We start from the raw sequence: 26,081 nt of genomic DNA, 5'->3' as shown, positions 1-26,081 counted from the left end.
GTCAAAGGTGCCCCTAATTTTATTTATTTACTTCATGAAGAAACATCATATAGCCCATCGGTTTGTGAGTCACGGCATGCTGTTGTGCCAGTTTCCGAAGGGTGGAGAGGCGCAGTTCATGCAGTGATTGGTAAATAGCACAGCGCTCTATCGGGCCAATCCACATCTCAACATCATAAGTGTACACTCAGGGAGTGGTGGTGAGCCTGCGTCATACTTTCAACTTTAACTCTCGCTCTCCTAATCTCGGTTTAGCCTAGTAAATAGTTTATTATCCGTTGACTAAGTGGGAAAATCCACTGGGAATGGTGCTACTGCAAAGCGGAACTTTTTGATTAGTGCTATACACACAACGCGGTTGACAGGGAACAGAGATTATTCAACAGGGAAGCAGCCGAAGTAAACAACTAAATGAATTTCGTGGATATTTTATTTTAGCATAAACCTTTTTTTTTTCTTCTTCTTCTTTTTTTTTTTGCCCACCGGAATATCAGCCTCAAGCTGTCCATCTTCCTTGAGAGGGGAGCACTTGGTGTCTGGATTTTCCGCAGCGCGCGGTATGTCTGAGGGCGCGCTTGTGTCAGCTCGAGACGATTCTTCACTCACGAGACGAGATGAGGCAGCAGGTGCTCGCGCTCAGCGCGCTGATGTGTTTCTATCTACCCCAGACAGTAACTTCACAAACACTAGAAGGTATAAAAGTCTTAATTCTCTTGTATGTATATATTTATATAATATCATTAAGATACACACTTATATATAGACCTAAATAATGTGAATTTCTGTAGGAAATTATCGTTGTCCCCTAACAATTCTTCGTTTGAGTTTAAAAGTAAACGATTTGTTTGATTTTCTTGTCATGGTTTATGCCCCCTTAAAACCCCCTGGGTTTATGCACTTGTTTACATTTCATGGGTTGTTTCACATTTAAACGTATGTAATAGAATGTAATCTTTACCTGGGTAGTTAAGCAGTAATACACATTAACTTTTTATATTTAAGTACTAGCTAATTTATCCGTATAAAGGAAAGCAGGTGCTGTGACTGGCCACAAGTTGTTCACCAGTTTAAACGACTTTAAGATTTTTGCACTTAAATAGTCCTGTGGTGTGACAAATGGATTTTTAAAAGCACAAACTTTCCGTGTAGTCATTAAAACTTATGTAGATATCATAATAGTGGCATAGGCCTATATAATGTTTTATATGAAGTTTACCATGTCCCAGTGCAGGACACTGCTGTCACTGCTTGACGTCATCGTGTTAAACACTCACTTGGACTTTCTAGACGTCGCTGTTGACCACAACCCTAGATTAGAACTTAATTGTTCTCATAAGAATGGACGAATGATTTGAGAAGTGTGTGTGAATGGGATGAGCTTAAACATTTCTAAAAATAGGGGAACATGTCTAACATTATGGCTACTGTGCTTTTACAGTAGGATTTTGAGTCTCAGATTATGCCATTAGCCAGACAACATTTGAGGCAAAATAATTAGCCTATAAATATGCATACTTGTTCATTTAAATGACCCTCAACTATGGTAAATGGTAAATGGACTGCATTTATATAGCGCTTTCACAGACCCAATGGCCACCAAAGCGCTTTACAATTTGCCTCACATTCACCCATTCACTCACTCATTCATACACCGACGGGCGACGGCAGCCATGCAAGGCGCCATCCAGCTCGTCGGGAGCAGCTGGGGTTAGGTGTCTTGCTCATGGACACCTCGACACTTGGTCAGGTGGGACCGAGGATTGAACCACCAACCTTCCGGTTTGTAGACCTACATGAACCCACATGAACCACTGAGCCACTGCCGCCCAACTATAACATGTGGCACAGTGGTGAGTCATGTTGACTTGATATATTGACACTCTTGAAATGATTAAACCAGTTTCAACTTAAACCGCTTTAGGGCACAAATCCTTTTTCCTCAGGAGCTCTTTTTCACACAGAACATTAGCTTCAAGCACTGTGAGTCCCTTGATAGCCAGTCCCAATCACTTATACTGTATTTGCCGCCAATCACACGTTACTCAGCTGAACAGAATAAGGTGTGGGACTAGTGCCATATCATAAACCGCTCTTTAATAACTCCTTTACAGTCATGGCTCCAAAGTTCAGCCTCTTTTAAGCGTACAAGAGGTTTGATAGGAAGGACTTTACTAAGTTAATAATCTAATCACCCTTTCCTTCCGGAGAGAAAAAAACGGAGAAGATTTTGAATGGAAGACATCTGCTCTGACCTAATAAAAGTGCAATATCCAATATTAAGTTACTATAGATAGGCAAAGCCTGTTTGTTTTAAAAGAGAAATGCAACACTTCATTGAACAGATTTAAAAAGAAAAGACAGAAACCATGCATACTTCCAGCCAACAGCCGAACGTAATGGCCTCAGATTTGGAGCAGTCTGTACTTGCAGAAGTTCATGTGAATAAATAGGCGTGGATGTGTGTTTTGGAAGTTGTTTTTTTTGTTTCATGTCGGCTCTTCTTTCAGTTTGACACTAGTACTAGTGTCATATCTTTCTCAATGTGTCTACTAATCTATCTTTGCTTTCCCTCATGGGTTCCTCCACTCACCCTCTTTTTTTTTTTTTGTCTCTTGTTCTGTCTGTCATGAGTGCCCAGTCCCCGCCCTGACTCTCTTTGAACTATAATCATTGTGTGCTGCTGGATTCTATTGTATGTTCCATAGTGGCTTCTGCTCACTGTCTCTGATACTGTTGATTTAAGATTACATGTGTGAATGAACAGAACTCCATTAATCCATACATTATTAGCATCCAAACGTCATATGTGTGTGTGTGTGTGTGTGTGTGTGTGTGTGCGTGTGTGTGTGTGTGTGTGTGTGTGTGTGTGTGTGTGTGTGCGTGTGTGTGTGTGTGTGTGTGTGCGTGTGTGTGTGTGTGTGTGTGTGTGTGTGAATATGCACATGCTATCTAGACAATACCTGACGCAACAGCAAATATGTCATGTGGGTGTGTTCACCTTTACATGCGCATGTCTGCATAGCCTTTTCTATAAGGGTGTTTCTCAGATTTCATTCCTCATTCATTATCATTGACTGCTGGACAGATAATAGGGATGCACTGATTAAAATTCTGGTCAGTACAATAATTACTCAATGTTATGGCAAGGTCTACTATTTTGTCTAAAACAATCATTTTATTCATGTTGTAATGCTTAAGTGAAATTAGGCATCACAATATTATAATGTACAATATGAAATATGGAAAGAATGGAATGACAAAAAAGGGATGAAAAGTCTTATAGTATAAAAAAAAGTGCTCTTAAAGGATTACATTTTTGCGGTAAACTTGCACTGTCCATTTAACCTCATTACAGATTCAGGTCTATTTTGACCTGGAAGAGAGAAATTAAAAACAATACTTTGGGAACCAAACTTTGGGTCAAGACTATGAATACATATCACTTTTTTTTATTAAGAGATATAACCTTTAATTTTTTTTACTCCTTTTGCAATCTTGTCTATTCTTTCTTTATTTTTCTTTCTTTCTTCCTTCTTTTTTTACATCTATGATACAAATTTGTCCCAAAAATACTTTTGTAAATTATATTTAGCCTTTTTACCATGTCTCACAAGCACTTTTGGGACTGAATTTTGTTGATGAACATGAATATGCATGCAATTAATGAACCATTGCACACAAATATAATCCTCTTTTTCATCTGAAAGTGAACATTTTTGCAAGTAAAATTAGGCTAATATATTTTGTTTGAAAACTTTCCAGAGTAATATTAATCTTGTTTTGATGTTGTTTTGTTAGAAAATCAGGTAACACTTTACAATGAGGTTTCATTTGTTAACATTTGTTAACTACTTTAGTTAACATGAATTAAGAATTAACAATATTTCTACAGCATTTATTAATCATTCATTTCAACATTACATTATTAAAATCAAAAGTTGTATTTTTTTTAACATTAGTTAATGCACTGTAAACAACATAATAAACAAATAATGAACGATTGTACTATTTTTATTAACTAACATTAACAAAGATTAATAAATACTGTAACAAATTATTTGTTCATTGTTAGTTCATGTTAGTTAATACATTAGTTACCCTAATGTTAACTAATGAAACCTTATTGTAAAAAGTGTTACCGAGAATCCATATAAACCAGAATGCAAAAATTGTATGCCGATTTTGAATGCATTATGTGAGTTAAAAGTAGCAAAAAAGTCTATTAAAATCTAAGAATATGCAGAAAAGAGCATCTACAGATTAATATCCAAAATTGGTCAATAAATATGTGTATAATAAAAATGTGTATAATAAATATAAATAGCCACCGATACCAATCAAATATTGGCTGATAACAAACGTGGTTACAATAAAGTGTGCAATCCTAGTAGCCCTAGTTGTAACATTCAAACTTGACTGTTAAAGTCAATATATAACTTATATTGCAGAAACTAGAAATAAAAGGGCCATGTTTATAGATATATTTATTGTGTGTTCATACATGTTCAAATGTATTCATTATTAATTAATTAGTCAAATTTTGCATTTTTTTTTTTATCTAAGATAAAATTGCAGAATTTGCATACAGAATAGTGCAAACAGAAACCCATGTGACAGCACTTCCTGTAAGCAGCACATTTTTATGCGTTCCCAGAATAGATGCTGCTATAACTCATCCCCTCCAGCTTCATTCCTCGGAGTATCAGAAGCACAGTTCAGTGAGTTTGACTGCTGTTGTAAAGTCACTCAGTGGTATGATTGTACACATTTCAGGATGCAGTAACATATAGACTGGAGCAATGTAAAGGACAGCGGTCACACTTAGATTATGTCCCTATGCACCCCCCACCCCTCCGGACTCCCCCTCCTCTTGATAGAGTACTACGCTCACACTCATCCTATTGTCTGGTTGTATGATCTCAACCCTGCACACACACACACACAGTCAGTGTCAATCAGAGCTACACATTAACAGAGCCACACATTTATAGCTAAGTGACAATACTGTGCTTTGTTCATTAATAATGCCCCTCTAGATCTCATAGCCAGATAGAGCCTTAGGCCTCAGACATGCAGCTGAGCATTACACTCTGCCAGTCTCGGGAATATACCGTTTAACCCCTCGCAAAATACGCCCACAATGCACACTAGGTTCTGCTCTCAGGCAGTTGCCAGCTCCCAATGCTTAAAGATTTTTTTGTTCTTCCTGGGTTTTGTTTGCACACAACTAATATTTTACAGCAACACGATGATTAGTGGGTTTATTGAATGCGAACGCAAGCAGGTTCACCAGCCAGAACTTGCTGTGTTTGTTTTACAATGTCATTTTCAAGTTCTCCTATGTTCTTAAAAGCTATATTCAAAGTTAAACTCACGCCCCATTGACATATTTGTGGCCGGCTCGTCCAACCTTTAAAGGTTGATTTACACAACTCTGCTCTACAAAGGCAAAACACAGTACAGATTTTGTCTAAATTAAATGAAATTGAGTTTCTTAAGCCAGGTGCACACTGTAGAATTTATAATAGTCCTTCATGATTGTTGCTTGTCTGACTGTACAAACATGATTCCTGCTGTAAGCCATGTCACACTGTAGGATCTCAGTTTTCATTAAAGTCAGACCGTACAACAGTCAAGACACTTTAAAAACAGACGCACACACGAAGACTCGTCCTGAGTTTTACATCATCAATCCGTGACATGTTCAGTGACTGTGAGCTGCATTTGCATGTGGGATAGAAATGGTGGCTAGCAAACAAAAACAATCATGATCAATTTTGATCATGGCTTTTCTTGACAAGAAAACCGAGAAAAAACAACTTACGACAACATTGATGTTTGTGGAGCAAGTGGTGGTTTGTTTAGGCCAGTTTTTAAAACTAGTGGGCCCCCCCACCACTGTGTATTTTGGATCTCTCACTCATCTAACACACATGATTCAGCTTATTAATAAAGACAGCAAAAACCCAAAACGGGTGTGTCCGATTTGAGAAACATCCAAAATGTGCAGTGGTAGGGAGTCCCCTGGACAGGGTTGAGAAGTACTGTCTTAGACTGTGATCTGTTGTGTGACGTACAGGTTTGGCTCAAACATGCTCAGTTCCTGTGTTAGTTTGCTTTGCCTTTGTTGAGCAAAACTTATGCAACATTAAATAAAGATTTTTTTTTTTTTTACAGAAGGTTCTCTAACAACAATACAAACTTTACATTATGCAAATGTTTTCCAGAATGTTCATATTACCAAGAAAAATGTTCTTAAAACATAGGAGATAAATGTTTTTGTTATCATTAAAGCAACAAGAACATTAGGAAAACGTTCTTATAACATAAAACTATTAAGGGCCGTTCACTAAAGATGATAACTATAAACTTTAAATAATTGTACTAATTCTATGAGAATAGGCAAGTCCACAACATAGATGTAACGATAATGAGAATTATATTTTCCAGCTAATGAACAACAAAAAAATTGACAGCCAATCAGAATCCACCGGACCTTAAAAGAGCTTGAATATAATAATGGTGCGTTCACGTGCTATGGTAATTATGGTAAATACCAAAAGCCGACATGAAAAATGCACATGAACACCCCCTCATGTGGTATTTTCCACTGGGCAACTCGTAGAATATTTTGATGCATGAGTTGCCGAGATGAGATTACCTTTGACCTTTTCAAAATGGCGGAGAGCAACGCAAGAGTTGTGAATGGTAAAAATATGTACTATTCATGATCTAGAAAATATACAGCATATATTATTTACGTTTGAGTTTTGATAAATCATTTTCTTGCTGTAGCAGATGACTTAAGCAATCTAAAATAGTTTTAGCTAAATAACAGGTCTGGATCTCCATCTTTTTACCACATTACGACAACAAAAGCACTTGAACGCAACACACTGGTAAATACCAGTTCACAAGTGGAAAATATCATATTTTCCATAGCACGTGAACGCACCATAAGTACCAGATGTCATGACCACAGCTCGCGATTATATTAAACAAAGCGGTATCCTGTGTTGGTGTGGACGCCAATATAGTTATCGCTATAGTTATATAGTTCTCATTCTTGGTGTGAACAGGCCTTCAGCTGGATGGTTTTTATTCTCAGTGTACTTTAGACGCATTCTCTGTTCATTTTTTACAAACTGAAGTCAATTTGTACTGAATTTAACCTGGAATGAAGATTAGGTTTATTGTCATGTCTCACAAGACAGGGATCTCAAATCTGTATGCTACAATGCATCCTGGGTAATTTTGGATGCCACAGTAATATAGAGTGATACACAGAGTGTCAGTTAAGTAAGTGCATGCACACATGTGCTCATGGTAAACATGCACTGCAGTACACTCAAGGAAGAAGACCCTTGAGTGTTTTATAGGTGGGGTGAGTGAGAGAGCAAGAGAGTGACTTTTCTATCAGTTGTCATGTCTCAGTCACCTCAGGCCAATAACTCTAGATTCCTTCTCTGTCTGAAGCTGTTTCTCACTATTATGCTCGTCTCTTTTTAAGTCTGTTTGGGGACTTTCAGTTGTCTTGTACTACATCCTGACCTGCAGCATCTTGGTGACCTCTGACCTTGCCCTCATTATGTTAATGACCTTGTGGTGTGGCTGCTGCATGATGTCTTTGTGTGCGCTGTGAGTGGAAGCCTTGTGTGGAAGTGGCCACTTCAAAAGGGCTATATATGTGTACAGAGGCCTCTGTGACTGTTCTTCTGCAGTCTCATCCATTATTGCTATTTACAAATAGACGATCAAACAGATTATCAGCCTATATATTTGAACGGTACATCATAAAGAAGTATTCTGGGTTATTTACTACTTAACATGTCTATGGGCAGCATATCTGGCGTGCCGTTAATTACTCCAGGAAGCTTACTTTGCCCTTTGGTTTGTATAGGGAAAATGCATGAACATTAATATACTTACACTTGGAAGTCATGCAGGCAAGTGAGCTGTACCACGAGTAAATGTTTAACACACAGTATCAGACTAGTTTATAAGCCAAAACTAAGGGCTCTGCTAAAATTAATCTTCGTAATAATATACAATTGAAAAATTGAAGGTCGGTAAGATTTTTAAATGTTTTTGAAAGAAGTCTCATATGCTCACCAAGGCTGCATTAATGCGATCAAAATACACTAAAACAGTAATATTGTGAAATAGTATTATAATTTCAATTAACTGTTTTGAATTTTCAGCATCATAACTCCAGTCTTCAGTGTCCACAGGAACATGATCCTTCAGAAATCATTCTAATAGGCTGATTTGCTGCTCAAGAAACTTTTTCATTATCAAAAGTGTTTTCAAAACATTTATTTGAAATAAATAAAAATGTCTTTACTGTCTTCTCAATAAAAGTATTAATTTCTTTCTTTTTTTATTTTTATTTTAAAAGACAATGAGGGTTGTGACTTTAAATTTATTTTCAAATGATCCACAAACTCATATACAGTACAACATGATTAGATATAAGCAATCTCTTCCCCCGCCAGTTTGCACAGGCACCAAGAATGCTCTGAGCTCCACGGGCACCCCTGCACAACACTACAACAACCTGAAGGAACGCTACACTGGATGTGAGATCGTCATGGGCAATCTTGAGATCACACAGATGGAGAATGACCTCGATTTTTCATTTCTTGGAGTAGGACATTTTTTATATATATATATATATATATATGAATGGTTGATTTGGCTGTAACATTGCTGTAACATAACATTACTGATTACTGTAACATGCTTGTCTTATGCTTCTCTTTCAGAGTATCCGAGAAGTCACAGGCTACATCCTCATTGCTATGAACCAGTTCTGTAGGCTGCCTCTGGACCAGCTCAGAGTGATTCGTGGTAGCAGCCTGTATGAGAAGGAATGGGCCCTTTCTGTCTTCCATAACTTTGAGAGTCACAGTGGCCTGGAAGATCTGGGCCTCACCAACCTTACAGGTGAGAAGAGATTGTAAAAAAATCCGTGAGGGAAAACACATGACAGATGTCACATCGAGTTTCCAGCGATGAGTAATTTGTCCAAACTGAACATGCAGCATGCCACTACAGAAACCAAGTGATCAACAAAAAGTCCTGCCATTCATTGGTTGTGGATGGTTAGGACAAAAATCTCTTGGATTACAAATGCTTCCTTAGATAATTCCTTTCTGTGGAGCATTTATGATCTTATAAAGCTACCTTCTCAAAACAAATGGATGTGACAGAAAGTAAATTTGACATCAGTGATTTGCGGAAGTGTGTAGGAGTTTTTAGGAATCTGGCAGATTTGCATAGTCTAGCTCTGGCACACCCATTTCACTCAATAGAGCAAATTGATATACAGACAGGCCCTCAAAAGAGCTTGAGCCTGGCAGAAGTGTGTCTGTGTGTTTTGTGGATCACATCATTCAAACTGCATATTTTATATAATTTGGCCTGTCCAGACTCATATGAGATGTCAGAAAAGATGCATTGAAGGGGCACATTACAGGGGTTGGACAATGAAACTAAAATACCTGGTTTTAGACCACAATCATTTATTAGTTAGTTGTAGTGCCTTGTTTTGCGGCCAATACAGCATCAGTTCGTCTTGGGAATGACAGAAAGAAGTCCTGCACTGTGGCTAGAGGGATCTGTGGCCAGGTCACTGTGATGCTGGTGGAGGAAAACATTTTCTGATTTGCTCCTCCAAAATACCCCAAAGTGTCTAAAAAATATGTAGATCTGGTGACTGTGCAGGCCATGACAGATGTTCAACTTCACTTTCATGTTCATCAAACCATTCTGTCACAAGGTTTGCTGTGTGTACTGCTGCATTATGATGCTGATACACGGCACCCTCTTCAGGGTTCAATGTTTGAACCATTAGGCGCACATGGTCCTCCAGAATGGTTTGGTAGTCCTTGGCAGTGACGTGCCCATCAAGCACAGTAGGGAATGCCATGATATTGCAGCCCAAACCATCACTGATCCACCCGTGTTTCACTCTTGGCTCTCAACTGTCCTGGTGTTAAGCCTCTTTGGGACAGTGAAGGTGGACTCATCAGAGAACAATACATGTTTCACATTGTCCACAGCCCAAGATATGCACTGTTGTTGAAACCTTGTGACCAAAGGTTTGGCTATAGCAGCCCAACCATGAATATTGACTCTGTGTAGCTCCCGACAAACAGTTTTGGAGGAAACAGGAGACATTTAATTCTGCAGTGAGTTGGACAGCTGGGGTCTAAATTTTTTTGGATACAATCTGGGTTAGTACATGGACATCCCTTTCAGACAGCTTCTTCTTGCGTCGACAGTTACTCCTGTTGGATGTGGTTTGTCCTACATGGTGGTATGCTGACATTATCCTGGACATTCTGAGACATTTCCAAGAACTATAACAGCACCTCTTGATGGGAAACAGAAACTTAAAATTAACCTTCATGCTCAATACAGTGCAGCCATATATTAGACAAGCAGAAGTGCAAACAGGTGTTTGTTCCCCCTCTATGCGTCCCCTGCAGAGATCTTGGAAGGTGGAGTACAGATTGTCCATAACAGGAACCTCAGTCATGCTCCATGGATCAACTGGCAGGACATTGTCAGAGACAGTGATGCTCGCATCCAGATTCAGAACAATGGAGAAAAAGGTTTGTACATTCACACCCTGATTGGGTGGTTATAGATTGAGTGTGTGAGATAGATATGTGACATTGAATTATGTTTTATATCCATGTCCAGAAAATGTTTTAATCGTTTACTCACCCCCATGATGTCCCTTCCCCATATTGTTGTCTTCTTTCTCTACCATGTATAGAATGTGGATGATGATGATGATATGAAAGAAAAGTAGCCTAAAATATTTTTTTTAGGAACAGTCTTTCTTGAATATATGTTCAAGAACCAATGGCCTTTAGCACCAATGATTTCATTGTTTAAAAATGCTGTTTTGAAACAAAAGCACAAAATGAGTTTAAATGAGACAATACTGGGTTAGAACCAAATAAGAATCTATAAATGATAACAAAGTAAAAAAAAAAATGTGTAAACTATTCCTTTGACTGCACTCATTTAGATATTTGACCTCTCTTTTTGTTCATAGGGTCATGTGATCCTGCATGTGGAGAATTCTGCTGGGGTCCACATAAAGATCAGTGCCAGAAATGTAAGTAACTGAGATTCATTTCACATACACCACTGTTCAAAAGTTTGGGGTTGGTTTAAATTGTTTAATGTTTTTGAAAGAAGTCTCTTATTCTCAACCAGGCTGCATTTATTTGAACGAAAATACAGTAAAACTAATATTGTGAAAAGGTATTACAATTTAAAATGACTGTTTTTTATATTTTAAAATATTTGTAAATTTCATTTTATTCCTGTGATGGCAAAGCTGAATTTTCACATGATCCTTCAGAAATCATTCTAATATGCTGATTTAGTGACACATTTAAGAATAAGAATTTTACAATAAGAATCATTTATCAATGTAAAAAACAGTTGTGCAGCTAAAAAAAATTGTGGAAAACGTGATTTTTCAGGTTTCTTTATGATTTTTTTGTTTTACATTTTAAATTACCGTCACTTTTACTGTCAATTTAATGCATCCTTGCTGAATTAAATTATTAATTAAATTATATTGTTTGAATAATTTAATAACTTTCTTTTAGTCATACACAATGATACGGACTGAGGTATTTTGTCTGTGTGTGTTTCAGTGACAAAAACAGTGTGTGCACCTCAGTGTCATGGCCACTGTTTTGGGACCAACCCTAATGAGTGCTGCCACACAGAGTGTGCTGGAGGCTGCATTGGACCAAAGGACACAGACTGCTTTGTGAGTACTAGCACTATTGTCATAATGCTCTCATTGCATTGCTCAAGATCTGTCACATCTATTGTAAGAAACAAATACAATGAAAACAAAACAAAGCATTGTAACAAACTTTAACTCTTAATACTTTATCAAAAAGGCATGTCGGCATGTCAATCACTCAGGCTCTTGCGTCCCTCACTGCCCTTGGCCTCTGGTGTATAACCGACAGACCTTTCAGCTGGAGCCAAACTCTGAAGCCATGTATCAATTTGGTTCGATCTGCGTACCCAAATGTCCCGGTGAGTTACGAGCCACAACACCCGGTTTACCACAGAGAAGGCCTTCACTAAAGCATGAGCCAGAAAATACATAGTTTCTGGGGTATTGGTGGATAAAGATCTAGGATTGTAATTCAAAGAATACTGGTTTTTAACTTGGTAGAACTGATGTATGGTCTAGTAAATTATTGTAAATGAACTGTGAATGAACTCTTGGAGCATTCAGTGAGAGCTTTGGGTGACATGCCTCATTGACAGTGCATCAGAACTGCATTGACGTATCCATGGAAGACCATAAACAACAACGTGAAACATAACACAAGTTTAAACAGATGCCAGATTTGAATCGTGCTACACCACTCCCCTTACTGTGTTTTACTTTTAGATTAAATTTGAGTCCACAATTAACACTCGCCAAACACCACTTGCGTTGGCGTTGGAAAGTAAATAAAACACGATAGTTGGCTGTTGACATTTTTAGGAATTTCAACATAATACATGGTTCTAGACCACAATGTATGATTGTTAGACTATGATTGCTAAATCTGACTTAAGCAATATGAACAAATCAAATCAGAGATACAAGACGACTACTGAAGAAAACAGACTAAAAGTTTCCCAAGACACCAAAACAAAAATAGAAATTTCCTTTAGAAATAAAATAATTATTAAAAAAATAAATGGTCTTTTTCTTTTCCTTTTTTTTTTTTTTTTTTTTTTTTAGAAGAAATACAAAATACACTTTCATGGCAGGCGGCTCTTCTTTAGGATCTATGCTTATATATGTATCTGTAATAATGGTAGTCTACAAAGCACATTAATGGTTAGTCACACACACAAAATAAAGAGAATCTTGTAACTCTCTTAAGACACATAATAATGAGTGCAGCATGTAGAATGGGTGACCTTTCCTCTTATTTTTTTCTTCAGCACACTTTGTTGTGGATGGCAGCGCATGTGTGAGCAGTTGCCCTCCTGGTAAAACAGAAAAAGAGAAAAATGGCATTAAACAGTGTGAACTTTGCATTGGCCTGTGTCCCAAAGGTAACGTGTCCAACTGTCCATCCAACCATTTTAATCTACTGGATTATAGCAGATGAATGCATTGTACTCAATCTGCTTAAGAATCTTGAATAAAGAAAATTAATCTGTTGTCATGTGACCCCTCATATTTTTTCTCTTTCTCTCTTTAGTATGTGAGGGAACGGGAGCCAATCATAGACAAACAGTGGACTCCAGTAACATAGACAGCTTTATCAACTGTACCAAGATCCAAGGAAGTCTACATTTTCTGATCTTAGGTATCAAAGGGTAAGACACACACAAACACACTTTGATAAACTCTCTCAGACCTGAACAACACTGTGCCATAAACAGTCTGTCCTATATTCCAGACCTTTGCCCTGTAATGTCATCGAAGGTTTTAATTAGGTCTTTACACCGTGATTCATGGCTATTTCTCATTAAGACTCCAGCTCAGATTCTTTCACTGCCTTCCACAGGTTATTAATTAATGAATAAACAGAGAGCAGATTGATGAGTGCCCACAGGGAGTCCATTACTGAGATTGTTTATGCTAATATCTGCACTGTTCTATTCCGCAGAGACGTCTATCATAACATACCACCTCTGGAGCCTGAAAAGCTCAAAGTATTTAACACTGTCAGAGAAATTACTGGTATGCTACTTTACTTTAGGCATACACTGATTGCTCTCTGTTTGTGTTCTTGTTGCTGTAGTTTTTGGTACGTCATTCCGTCTCATGTTGTGACTCAGTGTGTGTGTGATTTGTAGGCATTTTGAACATTCAGTCTTGGCCCGATGAACTCAGCGATCTGTCTATTTTCTCCAGTCTCACTACCATTCAAGGAAGATCTCTGCACAAGTAAGACTGAGTGTGTGTAGGTGTGTGTGAGAATGTTTTATGTGTGTTTGCATGGTCTAATGTTAACTTTTTGCAACATACGCAAATGGGTGAATTGACGTAAATATTTCCTACCGGCCATGGAAATGTAAATTCAAATTGCATTATTGTTATTCCAGAAAACATTTTTCTTCTTTTACTTTGATATTTGATACACAAAAGGTTGGGGTTGATAAAATTGCTTAATGTATTTGATCTAAAATTTGTAATATTGTGAAATTTCTATTTTAATATATTTTAAAATGTAGTCAAGAGTCAATAGCCTTGTGGGCAGCGACATGTAGTGCGGTTGTGTTGTTGTTGTTGACTTTTATTATGCGCATGGGGAAATTTTGTTTCAGTGAGTTTCAACATGCATTCACACACACACACAAAAGCAATGTACACAAATATGAAAATCACACAGTATAAAAATCTCAAAATTAAAAAGACAAAACAATCCCCCCTGACTCATCACTGAGACCCGCTCAGTAAATTCTACAAGAAAAACTATCTTTCATTTCAGCATTTTACCGCCTGTGGCAAAAGGGATTGTTTCCCCTATTCCAAAAAACAAAACTTAAATCTCCAACCCGAAGGTAATAGCTGTTTATTACCTATATTAGCTATTACCTTTGGGTTGGAGATTTTAAATGCCAGTGTTTTTTGTTTTTGTTCTTTTTCATTAAACAGTTGATGCCTATGTTCTGATATAATTTTCATGGCTTTGTTGTGCTTCAGATGACCTGAGTTTGAGTCCCGCCTCAATAAAAGTATTAATTTTTAACCTGAGTGTTTGTATGTGTGTTGCACATCAGTCAATATTTTGTGTCATATTCCAGTCACATCCTGTTTTTTTTCCTTTAAATGTTTGTCTCTCCACTAAGTGTTTTATTGCTTTTTATTCCTGCAGTGTTTAACATTGTGCATGCGTCTCACAATTGTTTTTTGTTTTCCCTGTGTTTTGTATGTTACTCCCCTCATTCTCCACATGTGCTTATGTCTGTCCTGCAGCCCTAAGAGGTATGTACTCCCTGCAACCCATCTAAAAACCGGTATTTCTGTATCGCCAAATCTCTCTCAATCACATGGGCAAACATTGTCTTTTTTCCTGCTGTGGGTGCCAAGTAATGACGACAATCTTCCTGATAAGTTGTGAAATGTTTCTGTTAGGATAACAGGGGCATGTATGAGCATATATTCAAACTGACATGAGATGAGGGTCATGAATGGTTCATGTGCTTTCATTTGTGATCTGGGACTGGGAGCTTGTGGTGTGCTAAAGGGAAATCACTGGATTGTGGTCCCTTCCTTCGGTCATTCTCCCTTTATGCTCCAATTTCTCATTCATTTCATCCTCTCCATTAGGCCCTTCTCTTTGTTGGTGATGAAGATTCCCTCCCTCACATCTCTGGGACTGTATTCCTTGCGTGAGATCAGCGATGGCAGTGTATACATCACTCAAAATATAAACCTGTGTTATCACCACACTGTCGACTGGAGTCAGATCTTCACCGGTAACCGAAGGCAGCGCAGACGTAATAACAATGACATCAAGGACAACAAACCCCAGACCCAGTGTGGTCAGTTAAGTTCCTCCCTAACCGCAGAATGTGTACTGTCTGTTTCACATATGTTATTATGTTGTCGTCCATTGTTAACTTGCATGTCCTTGCATTTCGTGTAAACAGAGGAAGAGGGCCATGTGTGTGACCCGTTGTGCTCAGACGCAGGATGCTGGGGCCCGGGGCCTGAGCAATGTTTGTCATGCAGGAACCATAGTCGGCACGGTACCTGTGTATCTCACTGCAATCTCTACTCTGGGTCAGTGTGCTTGGTAGATTTGTTTTATTTTTATATATTTATAAGTTAATTGAAAGTTGGTTCAGTGTATGAAGGACTGTGTGTGTCCACAGAGAGCCACGGGAGTTTGCAGCATCGAATGGAGAGTGCCTTGCTTGTCACCCTGAGTGTCTACCCCAAAATGGGAAACAAACATGCCAAGGAGAAGTATGTGCTTCAAACTTGTCAAATCAGTGTTAGTATTAACTAAAACTAAAACGATTGAAAATCAAATGAAAAATGTAAACTTAAAAAACTTCATTTCTAATTTTCATTTAAGTTGAAGTACTAAAATGACTAAAGCTAAAACTGAAATAAAAATAAAAAAGCTTTATTAAAAGAACAAAATGAATAAAAATGATAAAAGCACAACAAAATTACTTAAACTAAAAGTATATAAAAGCTCAAAATATTAAAAATGCTATCATAATATATAAATAAAACTTAAATAACACTGGCCCAAAATGTACACTAAATATTCATTTCAGAAATAATTAAATTTCCATCATTAATTTAAATTCAATTGAGTTCAATTAACTGATTTTTTTTTTTTTTATTGATTCGTTTGTTTGTTTATTTAGCTATTTTGATAATTGATTCTGATTCTCAAATGTTTAGTTTCTATTTTTATAGAGAATTTTTCAAATCTCTCTTTTTGGTCACATTTGAAGCCCCATAACTTTCTCATACATTTTTTCTATCAGTCTGGGGAACCATTTTAGGCATGTAGACTCTTAAACACTACAAGTTTCTGTTCCTGTGCACAAGTCACATCCTTGCTTTTGTATTCTGTAAAATAACGCAGTCTGTATGTCCTTTGAAATAGTTCAGATTTTTCCCCACTTAGATCAGCTGTTCTAGTAATTTGGTTTACTTCAACTTTATGGTATCCAAGTCTTTGTTTTTACCAGTGCCTATTACACATTTTTAATCAACCTCTCACATCTTTCTTACTGTGTATAATAGTGCTAAAGGGTGTTATGATAATGATGTGAACAACTTTTTTACAATAAAAAAAAAAAAGTCCAACCCACACACTCTCTGTGTAATGTCTGCATGTTCGGTTGATTACAGTAACTTGCCAGACAGGCTTTGCTGGCTCTTTGCTTCAGATCTGTTCATTGTGCAATACATCACTATTAACAGTGACTTAATAAAGAAATTCATTCGAACTGTTTGTCCTAGTGCAGGTGCTTAGTGCCAGGAATATTTGTTCTATCAATATATAACTTATAAGTTTGTCTTCTTTCTTTCTCTGTGCATCAGGGTGCTGATCAGTGTGTAGCATGTTTAAACCTGATGGATGGCCCTCATTGCGTTTCTACTTGTCCTAATGGAGTGAATGGGGAAAAGGGTCAGACCATATTTAAGTACCCTAATGCAACAAGTCATTGTGAGCTATGTCACCTCAACTGCACAAGAGGGTAAGTCCAATTGAGAGAAAGTAGTTTGCTGAAAACACTGTGTATTGGTATGTGAATGTGTTCCTTTGTGGTATGTGTCCCCTCACCAGATGCACAGGCCCTGCGCTCAGAAACTGTGTAGATCATGACAGACTTGTGAACAGGTTTGTAGCACCATCTTCTGGCTTCAATTAGAACGTACAAACGTTTTCAGATATACACATCAAAAGTTTTCCTTCAACAAGCATTTTCCTCTCAGCTCTCAGATCGCAGTTATAGCAGTCGCTGTATTTGCTGGTATCATTGTGCTCTTGGCACTGTTTGTGCTTGGCATGCTGTATCACAGAGGCCTGGCAATCCGTCGCAAAAGAGCTCTGAGGAGGTACCTTGAGAGCGCTGAGGTAAGTCATTTTGGTCTCTTTGAATATAATGCTTTTTACTTAACCTATATGTAATAAAAAAAAACAAGGTTCCTTGCATTTTTTAATACAATGATCTAATTATAATCGATACACACTACCGTTCAAAAGTTTGGGGTCAGTAAGATTTTTTAAAAGAAATTAATACTTTTATTCAGCAAGAACCCGTTGAATTGATCAAAAGTGACAGAAAAAAATAATTTTAGTTTAAATAAATGCAGTTTAAAAAAAGAAACAATACAACTGTTTTCAGCATTTACAATAATAGTTCTTGAGCACCAAATCAGCATATTAGAATAATTTTTGAAGGATCATGTGACACTGAATACTAATGACTCCTGAAAAATCAGCTTTGCCACCACAGGAATAAAAAAAAATATATATAGTTATTATAAATTGTAATAATGTAATCATGTTTCACAATATTACCATTTTTACTGTATTTTTTATCAAATAAATGCAGCCTTGAGCATAAGAGACTTCTTTTAAAAACATTAAAAAATCTTAATGACCCCAAACATTTGAACGGTAGTGTATATAGCAAAGCGAAGACCCATTTAAAGGCATGTAATGTAAACATACAGTACGTCACAAATGTAGAGTCTAGTGATACAGATTAATATTGTATTTGAACATTGCATGCGGAGAGTAACTAAATAAACAGTGGCATCTGAAAGTGACATTTTGTTGTTGGCCACTGTACTTCCTTGGCTATCAATATTATATGATGCGCATTTCCTCCTGTCTCCACACAGAGCATTGAGCCGCTGGATCCTGGAGAGAAGGGGACAAAAGTGCATGCTCGCATCCTAAAACCACAAGAGCTGCGAAAAGGCAAACTTCTGGGCTACGGAGTCTTTGGCACTGTGAATAAGGTTGGAATCCCTCTCACATTTAAGTTTGCCTTTGGTCAATTCAATCCCGAACTGAGTTACCTGTTCTCTGGACTGTGATTAAGCCTAAGTGACTTATCCTCAGGGTTTCTGGATCCCTGAAGGAGACTCTGTAAAAATCCCTGTGGCAATAAAGACCATCCAAGACCGCAGTGGCCGGCAGACCTTCACAGAAATTACTGATGTGAGACATCAGCTTGCACTAAAGGTACACTGATACATGCATTGCTTCATGCCTTCATACTTATTTTTCACCTGTCCGCAGCACATGCTTGCAATAGGAAGCCTGGATCACCCGTATATAGTGCGTCTCCTTGGGATCTGCCCAGGGACAAGTTTGCAGCTGGTCACCCAGCTCAGTCCTCAGGGAACCTTACTGCAACACCTTCGCCAAAACAAAGACAGCCTGGACCCCCAGCGTCTGCTCAACTGGTGTGTGCAGATCGCAAAGGTGAGATGAGAAGAGTATGTACTGAAGTGTCCTGGTAAATTCTTTACAAATGGTCTTTACATAAAGCTCTTTGGTGCAACATGTATGTATGTATCTTTAGGGCATGTATTATCTGGAGGAGCACTGCATAGCACATAGGAACCTTGCTGCACGCAACGTGCTGTTCAAGAGTAACTACATGGTACAGATCTCAGACTTTGGGGTTGCAGACCTGCTCTATCCAGATGATAAGAAATATGTGTACAGTGAGCACAAGGTAATCTACAGATTAAATTTCTCCTGAAATAAGATATATACACTACCGTAGAGGTTGGGGTCGGTAAGATTTTTTTATGTTTTTGAAAGAAGCCACTTATGCTCACCAAGGCTGCATTTATTTGATAAAAATACTGTAAAAACAGTAATATTGAGAAATATTACTACAATTTAAAATAACTGTTTTTATTCTATTTTTATGGAAACCGTGATACTTTTTTCAGGATTCTTTGATCAATATAGAAATTTCAAAAGAGCAGCATTTATTTGAATTAGATTTTTTTTTATTTGAATTAGAAATGTAAAAGTCTTTATTGTCACTTTTAATGCATCCTTGCTGAATAAAAATATGAATTTCCTTCCAAAAAAATATTACTGGCCCCAAACTTTTCAATGTTAGTCTATATATTTTTAAATATAAATAAAATTAATATAAAATGATGTATATGAGAAATAGGTTTACTAAAAAGGCATCATCTGTTGACGTTGCTGATGAAATGGCCTCTTTTTTTCAGACGCCAATTAAATGGATGGCATTAGAGAGTATCCTCTTCAGAAGATACACTCATCAGAGTGACGTGTGGAGCTATGGTGAGTCTCAGTACTGTTGAATATCAGTTTTAGTTGTTTAGGAGTTTATCTGAGTGAATGTTCTTCTTATTTATTTCAGGTGTGACTGTATGGGAGATGATGTCATATGGAGCAGAGCCATACGCAACTATGCATCCTCATGATGTGCCAGGTTTACTGGAGAAAGGAGAGCGGCTGGCTCAACCACAGATCTGCACCATAGATGTCTACATGGTCATGGTCAAGTGTAAGGCGGATACTAGACGCATTTGGGCAATGATTTAATGCACTGTTAAAACATTGAAGGCAGGGATGGAAATTAGCACCCGCCACCAGCCAAATGCGGGTGATTTTGTGTTGTGGCGGGTAAACTCGCTTCACCTACCGGCCACCGTGGCGGGTAAATAAAAATAGCATACTGTTTCACCCGGACGGCGGACACTTTTAGAGGAGGCACACCTTCAAACAAAAATGTGGCGTTACATCGCAGGCGTAGAGGTCTGCAGAGAAAACATCATGGTGCGTTCACACCAGACGAGAATAGAGCGTCTGGCGCGAGTGATTTCATAATGCAAAGACGCGTTACGCGCGTAAAAAATTCCTGCGGGGCGAATGAGGTGTAGAGCGCGCCGTGGAAGATGCGAATACGCCTCATTCGCGCGGCAAGTTCGAGCGTCTGACGCGTTCCGCGCGCATGATTTTATTGAGTGCTTTTGTGCATTCACGACGCGAATTCGCGTCTGCCGCCCGAGTTGAAAAATCTGAACTTTGGCGTCAATTCGCGCCGCGTTAACCAATCAGGAGCCTAGCTGCTGTCACGTGGTGAAGTATCTGGATGCTTCAATAAATTATTTTGTACTAAATGCCTGATGTGGTTCTAATGCACAACAAAGCAAATATTTTATCACATAAAACTTGATTTCAATATATGAGACATATTCATTTTGTATTGAATGTTATTTATTCCATTTCATATCTAGATTATATTAAATATTATTCTAATGTAAAGGCAACATACTATAGCTCATAAATCCGTGTCTGGAGTGGAGAGTGTTGTGTGAGAGAGAAAAAAAATCACAGGACAGGTTAATTACTTTTGGAGGCTGGCTCAATTTATCATCAAAACAAAAATAAATGACAGATTAGGTGGATGAGGCAGAGGGTGAGAGAAAGAGAAAATGTCAGTATTTCATTGAGACTTGAGATTAAATAAACTGCTTAAGTATTCTTGTAGTATTAATTTTCACATGCAGTTACACATTGTCGGTTAAAAACAAGAAAGTGGCTGGTAAAAACATTGAGTGGCTGGTAGATTTTGAAATCCACCAGCCACAGTGGCCGATGGACAAAAAAGTTAATTTCCATCCCTGATTGAAGGTCCTTATAAACACTTTTTATTCCCCACCTTTCCCTAGGCTGGATGATTGATGAGAATGTAAGGCCTACATTTAAAGAACTGGCCAATGAATTTACAAGAATGGCAAGGGATCCACCACGATACCTTGTGGTGAAAGTAAGAAACCAAGATTGTCTTTGCAAGTAGTCAAATATAGGCACTAGAAATCAGTTTGTGACTGATTTAATTAATTTCTGTGCCATAATGTAGCCTGCTCAGAATTGCACTGGTTCAGAGGAAAGCCACCAACGTGTCAAAGGCACTCAATTAGAGGCAGACTTGGAGGAAGATGATGATGATGAGGTATTGCAGGATGGCTTTGCTACTCCTCCCCTTCAGCTGTCACCAACTAGAAGTCATTCTCGCCTCCGTATGGCCTCCTACAGGGTGAGATGTCCAACATTTCTATCATGTTTGTTTACACTATCGTTCAAAAGTTTGGGGTCAGTAAGATTTTTTTTAAATGTTTTTGAAAGAAGTCTCAGCATTTATTTGCATATCTGAATTTATTTAATAAAAATACAGTAAAACTGTAATGTGAAAATGTTCTAATATTGTTTTCTATATTAGTATATTTTAAAAAACATATTTATTCATGTGATGGCAAAGCAGGATCTAGTAGACATTACTCCAGTCTTTAGTGTCACATGATCCTTCAATAATTATTGCTGATTTTGTGCTCAAGAAACATTTTTTTTTATCAATGTTGAAAAGTTTAGCTGCTTAATATTTTTGTAGAAACTTACAATTTTTTTCATGATTATTTTAGGAATAGAAAGTTCAAAATAACAGCATTTATTTGAAATAGAAATATTTTGTAACATTATGTCTTTACTTTTTAATGCATTTCTGCTGAATAAAAGTATTAATTAAAAACAAAACAAAAAAACAATTGTACTGACCCTAAAACTTTGAAAGGTAGTGTATGTTTGTTATTCTTCTCTGAATAGAACTAATAGTAATAAAGTAACATGTCCTGGGTATAAATAGAAACTGCACAATGATTCTCTTCTCACTCTCTCTCTCTCTCATTAGGGCACCTCAGAACACACAACAACTATAGGTTATCTCCCTATGACCCCTGGCCCAGGGGACGACCCTAGACAGGTCAGCTTATAAATCATGTCATCTATCATGATGACTTTGACTACAAGCTTTCATCTTAAATAACTGTTTTGTTATATGTATGGACATGCATTAGATCAGGAGTTTTCAAACATTTTGATGCCCCTTTCCTAAAATATAAAGGCAGCCATATATATTTTCTTGCATAAAGACCCATTTATAGTGTTAAATAAAAGTACAAAATTGCATAATAGGCTTTTATATTACTTGTATTATGAAACATTATTTATTTATGTCATAGCATGTTACTGTACTGGAGCAAAATACTTTATCTAAAAAATACTGACTGGTTCTCAACCTTCAAAGATTGAAGGTCCTACGTTGTCCAACACAATATTCAAATATTCAATATTTCCAGTATTTATCCTGTGATAATGACAAAATGATTTCAGTTTACATCTCGATTGTGTTTTAATTTAGATTGTTATTTTAATATATTAATAATTGATGATAATTTTTTTTAAAGCTTTGCACAGTATATCTATATATTATAGTATTTGTATGTATGTGTATTAAATGTTGTCTATATATGTGAAGCACCACATTAGACGGAACTAACTGCCCCAAGGGATTAATAAAGCTCTAAAATAATAATAATAATAAACATCATTTTACAAATAAATACAGAATGTGAAATGATATACTTGCATTGTTTCCACCCAGATGAGAGCCCAGAGGAGGAAGACTGGCTCAGTGAGGACAGATTCGGAGTGCTCAGAGGGCAGGGGGACCATGGTGGACATTGAAATGGCTGAACTTACTTCTCAAACAGGTAGTCTTCGCAGAGGTCGTAGTCGTATGGACAGCGCCTACATGTCCAACGGCGTGTCTGTGACGTCAGATCCGTTCTCGCCTGGTCTGGAGGGCGTAGATGAGGACCATTATGGATACGTGCTGCCCTCGGAGAGAGGTAAAACAATATTGATCTCAAATTTATTACTTGCCATGTACACACTGTAAAATTCTGGAGTGACAACTGCATTAAATACATGAGTGAATTCTCTAAATTATCTTTCTGTGTGTGTACGGAATACGACTAATTCCCGAAATTGGGATGATTGACACTATTGTAACCATAACAAAATTCTGGCGTCTCATGTGTTTGGTATCCGCTATTTTTGATCAAAGTAATATTACAGCGACCAAAGACTCGTTCTGTTCTGCAATTTTAACAAAACCACTGCCAACACCAGTGTTGCGTTTTGTTTATGCTTGGAAGGTTGCTTTGCAGTGCTCTCTTTTGCTGTGTTGCCATGTCCGCTTATTATAACCTTTTTTTGGCTTATTGTATGAGCTTTGCTCATAAAGTGATAAAATGTATGGAGTTATTACAGTGGACATATGCAGGTTGCAATATTTTGGTCTTTTTGCAATATAAAGCATTTGGATTTATTGCAATTTATTATGGGTTTGTTCTTGGTTGCTGTTTTTTTCTAGCAAGATCTAGCAACACGGCTTCAAGGCTTGTACCTCTTTTCCTGTGATTTCTTGCACTATGCATACAGAAGTGAGACAAATACATGTGATGTATTTAAACATGACAATGCGGTTGTCTCTCCTGTAAATGACTGAACTGGATGTTACAGAATTAAGGACTAAACGGTGAAATGACATCCAACTTTAGCTGCAGGGTGTACGTGGTTTTTGGGACTCAACTGTGCATTTTTATGACACATATTTTCTCATTTAGATTCCAGAAGCGCTGTTTCTCACAGAAGGATAACCAGTAACTCCAAGAGTGCTCTCTCGACACCGAAAACAGACACCACACAAGAGTACGAGCTAATGAACAAAGAGCCCCCTCGGCTTTCTACTTCAGCTACAGATAGCGCTGATGCTTCGTCTGCACTGAGCAAACCATCTTCCCCTGCTTCTCCTCCTTACACATGCAACATTTTACCACAGAAAAATGGTAAACACACTGACTCAACACAAACCGAACAGTCAGATAAGGCCACTAGTCCCCCTGAAGGGGACAGCCTGGAGTCTGCTGCTGCTGCTGCTGCTTGTAAAAACGGTCTGGATGAAACAGTAACATCTACTGGCGGGAGTCAATCTGAGATCAGCGCTGTAGAGGAAGAACCTTCAGAGGAGCAGCAGCCACAAGAAGCGGTGGTTGAGTATGAGTACATGGACATACGTGCAGACATACACCAGCAAAACGTAGCAGGGGAGAGCACAGCGAGCAGTCCGGATGAGGTGGAGAGTGGCGTCAAAGAAGCAATTTACCAAAATGTAAGCAATCTGCCAAGGTTGACTGCAAGACATGAGGATTCTGATTGCACTACACAGCGCAGTGAATATGTGGACATGGAGGCACCTGAGGATGGGGATCAGGCTGATTATCAGAACATTCCGCTGAATGGAAGGCCTGTTGTGGGAGAGGAGTCACAAAAGCCTGCTCTCAGATCCTTCATAAAAGTGTGTACTGGAGTGGAGGCGCAAAACACTTCATTTGACAACCCAGACTACTGGCACAGCAGATTATTCCACAAGCAGGACGCTGTATGCACGTAATTATTGACCTCAACTCACTAACAGAAACGGTGTGATGGATGAACGATGGAAACAGAATGGACTGGGATAACCAGGATGTTTCTAAGGATGTATATCTACCATGTGTTCTGTATTTGAACACATGAATTTATGCTTATGTGTCAACAAAATAAACTTTACAATAGTATGAAATGTCTTGTTGAAGATTGGCCTACCTCTATTTGTTTGTCTCTGAAGTCCAACTCCTGTGGTTTTGTATACAGATTAATGTTTGTTTTTTAAGATGATGATTTTTTGTTTACTCAATGAGGAACAATTCTTTTTGGAAAAAAACTTGTATAAATTGTATATTGATTTTCTCAATAAATAAAGTAATTTTCATTTGATTACTTACATTTATTGTCTCCCATAGTTAATTGTTCACATTATTATACATATAGATTTTGCTATCACCAATGTCAAACAAGCGTAGGTCATTTTATTTGAAAATATTTTTCATTAAAAAATGAAAAAAATCACTTTATTTAAAGAAAAATCTGACACAAAACAATTTTCACTCAGAAATTAGAAATCAGCTATTAATTTCACAAATAATTACAATTAATGAAACAGCAAGTAACATTGAATTGAATGTACAATTTTGTAGTTAAAAAAGACTAAAAAAGTATTTTCTTGTAAAACATACTCCAATAATCTTTTGTTTTATTTACAACTTAATTTTTATTTTTTTACAGTGTACATTTGAAACTTTTCAGAATAAAAAGTATTGATAATGCTACTAAAATATTAATGAGGTTTGACTGCTGTGGTCAGACAGGTGTGAATGTGTGCAAATTAGAGACAAAGGAATGCTTTTCTAATCAGAGATAAAAAGACTGAACTAAAAACTCCAGTTCTGTGCAAGCCAGATTGTTGCAGATTTTATTAATCTATAGGCAAAATTAGAAAATAAGGATTTAAAACTAAACTGAATCTAGAACATGTTTATATGGTATGTCTGAAATAAAGATATTATTTTGTTGTTCACATGTTATGTGTTTATCGGGTTTCATTTATTTATTATATAGTCTGCACTCATTACATCAAAACTCATAATCTTCATAGAGGCAGTAATTATAGGACATATGATAAAGGTTTAATTTAATCTTTGTATGACTTGTTTGTGTCTGGGTCTGATGAATCCTCAGAATCAAAACTATAGATTATGGAAAGAAGATATAGATGATGAAATATCTTTAGAAGATTGGAATGTCAGAGGCATGTAAGGA

General features: G+C 37.4%; 1 protein-coding gene across 1 annotated transcript; it reads left to right on the top strand.

Annotated features, from left to right (window-relative positions):
• Positions 1-579: 579 nt before the first annotated feature.
• Positions 580-25,121, top strand: erbb3b (erb-b2 receptor tyrosine kinase 3b). The gene is made up of 29 exons (XM_056268022.1): positions 580-693; positions 8,496-8,647; positions 8,766-8,946; positions 10,494-10,619; positions 11,072-11,134; positions 11,685-11,803; positions 11,940-12,081; positions 12,991-13,104; positions 13,254-13,371; positions 13,665-13,738; positions 13,855-13,945; positions 14,978-14,986; positions 15,332-15,546; positions 15,655-15,787; positions 15,880-15,973; positions 17,072-17,229; positions 17,319-17,372; positions 17,468-17,609; positions 18,383-18,502; positions 18,606-18,704; positions 18,786-18,971; positions 19,072-19,227; positions 19,742-19,817; positions 19,897-20,043; positions 21,212-21,309; positions 21,403-21,579; positions 22,228-22,299; positions 22,981-23,227; positions 24,008-25,121. Exons 1-29 carry the CDS (start codon positions 615-617, stop codon positions 24,832-24,834), a joined length of 4,269 nt encoding a protein of 1,422 aa, XP_056123997.1. The 5' UTR covers positions 580-614; the 3' UTR covers positions 24,835-25,121.
• The last annotated feature ends 960 nt before the right edge of the window (positions 25,122-26,081 follow it).

The sequence above is a fragment of the Rhinichthys klamathensis genome, unplaced genomic scaffold (genome assembly GCF_029890125.1).
Source record: "Rhinichthys klamathensis goyatoka isolate OS25496 unplaced genomic scaffold, OSU_Roscu_1.1 h1tg000269l_1, whole genome shotgun sequence".
Classification (NCBI taxonomy): domain Eukaryota; kingdom Metazoa; phylum Chordata; class Actinopteri; order Cypriniformes; family Leuciscidae; genus Rhinichthys; species Rhinichthys klamathensis.
The sequence above is the reverse complement of the archived record's forward strand: the minus strand, read 5'-3'. Positions and strand labels throughout refer to the sequence as shown.